General features: G+C 44.9%; 1 protein-coding gene across 1 annotated transcript in view; it reads right to left on the bottom strand.

Moving 5' to 3' along the window:
• The window catches only part of nectin1a (nectin cell adhesion molecule 1a), a 16,023-nt gene extending 9,386 nt beyond the window's left edge, over positions 1–6,637 (bottom strand). The window contains exons 1-5 of the mRNA XM_063203990.1: positions 6,539–6,637; positions 5,912–6,170; positions 4,258–4,557; positions 2,389–2,506; positions 1,841–1,992 (exon numbers count right to left, since the gene is read on the bottom strand). Of these exons, the coding sequence (XP_063060060.1) occupies positions 1,841–1,992; positions 2,389–2,506; positions 4,258–4,557; positions 5,912–6,170; positions 6,539–6,637 (928 nt within the window). The remainder of the gene's footprint in view (positions 1–1,840; positions 1,993–2,388; positions 2,507–4,257; positions 4,558–5,911; positions 6,171–6,538) is intronic.
• Positions 6,638–6,940: the final 303 nt, after the last annotated feature.

Genomic DNA, 6,940 nt, shown 5'->3' with positions numbered 1-6,940 from the left:
TGACGGACCAGTTCACTCCTTGCTGAAAAGACTCCACTACTGCACTACTCCATCAGTGAAAATACTACTACTGCTATGACATTATCGAGACGCTTAAGTAACAGAATAAGGCTTGGATATCACAATTTTGGTGACTTCAAGGTTATAATAACATAGACTCTACTTAAAGGTTAAGTAATGCTCTGCCAGAGAGACTTCTAACCGCTTCTGAATTCGCTCCAGTGCTTGCATCAAGATTAGGGAGCACAGATGATGAAATGCCAGGATGTGACATTCATACGTGGGTTCATCCAAGCTGACCATGCGATAGGGTCACAGGCTGACAGATCTAGTTTGTGTCTCTGTGACCCGGGGGACCAGACACGTCCAGTCCAGTCTTCACACGTCTCAGCCGGGAGGAGCATGGAGACAAGGACGTGCAAGCAAGGAGACAGTGACCTATTGGAAGGTCAACTTTTTATTTCAACCGACGTAAACACACCACTTACGCCAAATGTGTTTAGCAGAGATGTGATGATCAATCAATTACTGTTAAACTATATTTAATAGCTAAATTAATTATCATTTGGATGGTCAATTACTCATTTTAAATGTACTGTATTGTTCGGAAATGATATTCAAAATGTCACTGTTCGAAGCTTTGAAAGACTGCTTTTATTAGCGTCGGCCCATGTTTTTGGCAGCATAGAGGACAGAGGAATCAGCTAACTGAATATGTTACTGGCCAAATTAAGCAGTTGGGCACAGGGGAGGACTGATTTGGCACTCGTGTTTTATTCCCATTTTACAGGCCAAACCAATTAGTCGATTAGCCCAACTGGTAAGGAACAAATGTATTGCTAGTCAAAATAATTAGCTATTCTGCACATTACCACACCCGCTGAATTAGATTAAACTGAACGGAAGAATCTCAACGGACGCTTTCCCTTTGCAATGTAGCGTGAACAAGCAGAAATAACAATAAGACAAAATAACTGCAAAAGTGCAACATCTCAATTCCACACCATTTTTACAGCAGTTTCCACACATGCCTCTTGTAACACAACAATGATTTCTACTTATCTCAGATAAAAATTTAACAGCTTGTCTTTGCACACAGAACTTCATCACATTACAGCACTCCCCTAAAATGTGCTGAATGCTTTTATGCGCTGGCCAAAAACAACAACAGCAAAACATAAAGATCGCCAGAAATAGGACAAGGTTACCCCCAGTGTTGTTAAGCCAGGCTACGACAACAGGATAATGTGACAGACAGTTGTAGGTTAATGATTTGTCGTATGGCACAGAGTGATGCGTGCAGTCACGCTAGGATAAACGGCCGTGTCAGCGATTTCCTCTAAGCATGCGATGTAGGCGCCCTACGAGCCAAGACTCCGGGGCATGCAAAAGCATTATGCAGACCCATTCAGCAGCATAACCATGCTCTTTCAGAAGCACAAGCAAAGACATTATTAAGTAGCACAAGCATACATGCTCAGCAGTGCAGAAACAGACGCATAGTAGTCACATAGTAGAAGCATAACATACTTTGCAGGCCAGTGTCAGCTCTCATGATTACACTCAGCACGATATGGAAGCCGTGTTAAGAGCATACATGATTAGTAGAAGTGCAAGCATACTTCCTCTGCAGGCAGCGCATGCATACTCCCTCAGCGCGTTATGCCCCGTTAGCAGCATAATTGCATAGGAGCACATGCATACTCACAAGCCACACACGCACACTTCCAAAGTAACACATGCATACTCGCTCAGCGGCACATGCATGCTGTCAGCAGCAGCCTCATGCACACGGTACAGTGCTGTTAGGGTGCTGGTTGAAATGATGCTGGCTCCTTACCCGTCACGTTGACCTCCACGGCAGCCGAGCGCGTGCCGATGCTGTTGGTGGCGTCGCACAGGTACGTGCCGGCCAGGTCGTAGGTCACGGCCCCTTTGAAGAGCAGGAGGTTGTCGCGCACCTCCACGTTGTCGGGAATAGAGCCGTTCAAGCTGTGGAAGGAAGGGGAGAGGACATTAGAGAGACACAGGACAACACCAGAGTACAATAAAACGAGCACATTTGCATATAAAACACACACTCAGACAAAAACACACACACACACACACACACACACACACACACACACAGACACACACACACACACACACACACACACACACACACACACACACACACACACACACACACACACACAGACAAACACACACACACACACACACACACACACACACACACACACACACACACACACAGACAAACACACACACACACACACACACACACATTATACAATTCCAATTACATAATTTACATACACTGTACAAGTCTTGAATTTGCAGATAAAAAAAGTATCTCTTTCTCAAGGTGAACTGACGCTGACTTACAATCTCCACTGGTACAAGGAGACAGGTGGGTTGGCATCAGCTTGGCACACGAGCTGCACACTGTCCCTGTTTAGGTACCAGTTCCCATCATATCCTTCAATAGTCACATCTGGCTCATCTGTAATAGACAAATAAACAAACAAACAAATGATTGTAAGATCCACAAAGTCTTCATTGCATTGCATTAAGCATAATAAAATGTCACTGATACAACACATTTGTAATCTACATCATTAAACAATGCCATCTGTTAAACAGACATACAGTATTGTGCAACGCAAGCAACCTTTGTTAAAAAATAAAACAACATATAAAGTGCTGTATATTGATGCAAAACAAGTGCACAAATCTGTCTTTACAGTCACTGTATTGTCTTATTAGCCGTTGTGTGTCGATGTTAAATATCAAATTTTCGTTATTTTTAGACTCGCTGAAAATAGCCAAGTATTCCATGGAGATGCACATGCCATTGAGGACAGAGAGTATCAAAGTACCAGGCCACATTACAGTACAGACTGGGACAAAAACTGAAGGTCACCGGCTCAGAAGAGGCAGAAAGCAGTGTAATGGATTTTTTAATTACACGAAGAGACAGAAATAATGAACGGCTTGAAGTCCATGATGGAAGTCGGCAAGCTCTGTTAAACGCCTGTTACAACCTACATAATACATAAAAGGATGTCACATCAACATTTTACACTCTTATCAGCTCTTTCCTTGTTGTAAATTGGCAAGTGAAATGTATTTAGCTTTTTTGTTTGGTGGTGGAGGGGGGTGCTTTTGATGCCTTTATTGGATAGTGACAGTGAAGAGATCACAGGGAATGGTTGGGAGAGAGAGATGAAGGAAGGTGGGTAAACGACTTAGGGTAATCTTTCTCAACGGGGGTGGTACAGCCCCCTAGGGGGCATTGGGGAGCTCTAGGGGGGGCGTTGAGAAGGTTGCAGCTGAGAGGGGGCAGTATTTACCATTGGGGGGGGGCATTAGTCCATTTAATTTTTTAATGCTAAGGGGGGCGTTGTCAGACTCATGATAAAGTCAAGGCGGCATTGGGAGGCTTGTGATGAGGCCAAGGGGGCGTTTGTTCAAAAAAGGTTGAGAACCAATAACCAAAGACGACTTCGAACCTGGGTCCCCATGGACAAACGGGAAATGTTTCCTAGCGCAGTTCCCCGCAGCAAACCCCTCAACCAAATTTCTAAAAAATTAAAGTGACTTTCCTCTTTTGGTGGCAAGCTACTGTAGCACCAATATGGCAAGTGCTGTGGGCGACTTTTTACATCACATGACACAAAGGAACATGTAATGTTCAGGCACCCTAACGCACACACTGAGCAGGGTTGCCAGATGTAACTGATGATTCTTTCACATTACATTGCACTACACTTGGCTGACACTTTTGAATCCATGAAGCAAAATACAGATATTTACAGGCTATCGGTTACAGTCCCTGGAGCAATGTGGGGAATAGGCGCCTTGCTCAAGGGCACTTCAGCCATGGAGGGAGGATGGAATTGGTAAATGTGGGGATTGAACCTGCAAACCTGTGATCCACAGTCCAACTTCCTAACCCTTCCATCACGGCTGCCCCCACAATAATTTCCAGCCCAATGTATACTAAAAAAAACACACCTGGCAACACTGATACTGAGTCATTGCTATGCCTGGCCAATCCCCTCCCTGTTGTGCCAAGTCACAGGAGAAAGAGCAGAGATGCTTCTACTGTAGATCCGGCCCGGGTCCTTTGCCGATCCTTCCTCATCTCTCTCTCCCCATTGGTTTCCTGTCACTCTCTCACTGTCCAATCATACACGAAGTCATAAAAGCCCAAAAAAGAAACTTTAAAAAAACCAAAGGACAGAGACTTACACTGTATGTTGAGCGTGACGCTGTCGCTGTACTTCTCGTTGTGGTAGGTGGTGACGCAGGTCAGCTTCCTCTGGTGCATCTGCTTGGTGGGCACCATGATGTAGTCGCTGCGCACAGTGAAGGTGCCGTCCGGGTTGCGGATCTCCTGGCTGTTCTCCTCGCCGTCCAGGCCCGTGTCCCAGGAGATCACGCCGGGGGGCTTCCCGTTGGCCGACACGCACGTGGCCACCGTCATCTTCTGATTGGTCTGCACCGCCACGATGGCCGGAGTCGATAGGCTCATCTGAATCATGGGGCGGGCTTTAGGAGACATGCAAAAAAATATATAAATTTAATTACATGCTTATTATTACTGAAAAACTTTACCACCCTAGTACTACAACACTGCACAAGGCCTTGAGCAATACATTATGACTCAGTCATTGCCATTGAAGTTTTGTTCCCAGGGCCATCCAGCTGTGGGTGAGTGTGAGTGTGTGTGTGTATACGAGAGAGAGAGAGAGAGAGAGAGAGAGAGAGAGAGAGAGAGAGAGAGAGAAAGAGCATTGTGTGGTGGTACTCAAGAGTGTGCTATACGTTTACTGTTATGTACAATAATTGTTATAATTATTATGTGTATAGGTTTTTGTGAATGTTTTGTATTTGTGTATTTATGTAACAGACACCTTAATATTTTAATAAAAAGTACTCTACTCTACTCTACTCTATTCTACTCTACTCTACTCTACTCTACTCTACTCTACTCTACTCTACTCTACTCTACTCTACTATTGCCATTCAGGCAACAGCTAATTTACAACAGGGGCTGTGTCTTACTGGGTTAAAGGAATGGTTTATATTATATCTTGCTGTGGGCTATGAGTATGGATTTCCTCTCCTCTCTACTGTGGTTAGATGTGAGGAGGTGAAGAGATGACGCAAAGCCAGCTCCTTCTGTTTCACTTCCAGAGCAAGGTGATAACAACGCCCACGTCAGTATGGAGAGGACTTGTCTTTTTTTTTGCTTTAAGTGTGTGCGTGTGTGCGTGTGCGTGTGTGTGTGTGTGTGTGTGTGTGTGTGTGTGTGTGTGTGTGTGTGTGTGTGTGCGTGTGTGCGTGTGTGTGTGTGTGTGTGTGTGTGTGTGTGTGTGTGTGTGTGTGTGCGTGCGTGCATGTGTGCGAAAGAACACCTGTGTGTGAATCTGTGAGAGAGAATACTGCACGACACGTGTGATGTTTTTTTCCACAGGAACGTGTGACTGTGACTGTGACTGTTATTTTTTAATTTTCATTATCATCATCCTCTTTCCATACAAAGTGAGTGAACATTTTTTTATGATCATCACCCTCTCACCAGACGGTGCAGTTGACAGTGTTTCCTAATAGGAATGTGGTGTACTTGCAGATGTAAGTGCCACTGTGTGTGCATCTGTGTCTGTGTAACTTTTCTGTATGACTTTTGCTTTCCGGAACATTGACCAATTTTTTTTTTTACCACAGGGAGTGAGAGGTTGACGGTGTTCTCCCTGTTTCTCACCGAGTAGGAGGTGTACTAGCAGATGTAAATGCAGCTATGTTCATCTATATCTATTTCCCTATGTGATTTTTTACAGGAACTTGTTGTGACCGGTGTTTTTTTAAAAAAAATATATCATCATCATCCTCCTCCTCTCACCATATACGGTGAGGTTGACGGTGTTCTCGCGGTTCCCCGCTGGGAAGGTGGTGTACTCGCAGATGTAGGCGGCCTCGTCCGACAGCCTGAGGGCGAAGAACGTGATGGTGGTGTCCTCCAGGGAAGGTGTGGGCCGCCGCACCATCGGGTTCTTGAAGCGCACGCGCTCTTTAAACGGAGGCAGCACCGAGACGCCCAGTGCCGGGTTGGCGATGGCCACGTTCTGCTTGGAGCCGTTGACGAACTTCTGCCAGGTGACCTGCGAGTAAGAGTGTACAGAAAAAAAATCACGACAACAGTATATCGTGGTACAACTTTTCACAACATACTACTTCGGTTCATGACCCCAAAAATGAATTCTTAAGAAAATAAAATTCAGTCAAAATTATTGTTTGAATGGTTCACGAGCATCCTCCAGTCTGTTGTGATGAAATGTAAGATAAGACTGTACACAGCAACTGGTGATTGAGCTCTATATTTACACTTTTAGTGTAATATGTTCAATATCGCAATGTATCGCATTAATTTCCATAGGACAATATGTGTACATGGTGATAGTATTGTATTGTAGCATGTGTGTCGTGACGTGTGTCATATCATGAATTCCTCGCCAATTCCCACCCATACCTGTGAGATCTTGACAGGCGGGTCACTGTTGATGAACTGGCAGCCCAGGTCCACCTGCGAGCCAGCGTAGCCCGAACGACTCTCATCCACCTGCACCATCTGAGAATAACCTGAGAGGGAGATAAGGTGTGTGAGAGAGAGAGAGAGAGAGAGAGAGAGAGAGAGAGAGAGAGAGAGAGAGAGAGAGAAAGAGAGGGCAGGGCAGAGAGAGAAAGAAAATGAGAGAGTAAGCGAAATAGAGAGAAGGAAGGAGAGAGAGGGTGATAGAAACATAGAGATGAAGGAGAGAGAGAGAGGTAGAGAGAGAAAGAGATATAGGGAAATGGAGGGAGAGAAAAAAATACAGAATGGAGTTTGAGATTGAGGGGAGGAGGTGTATGAAGATATTCTTGCATTTCTCTC

The sequence above is a fragment of the Engraulis encrasicolus genome, chromosome 7 (genome assembly GCF_034702125.1).
Source record: "Engraulis encrasicolus isolate BLACKSEA-1 chromosome 7, IST_EnEncr_1.0, whole genome shotgun sequence".
Taxonomy (NCBI): domain Eukaryota; kingdom Metazoa; phylum Chordata; class Actinopteri; order Clupeiformes; family Engraulidae; genus Engraulis; species Engraulis encrasicolus.
The sequence above is the reverse complement of the archived record's forward strand: the minus strand, read 5'-3'. Positions and strand labels throughout refer to the sequence as shown.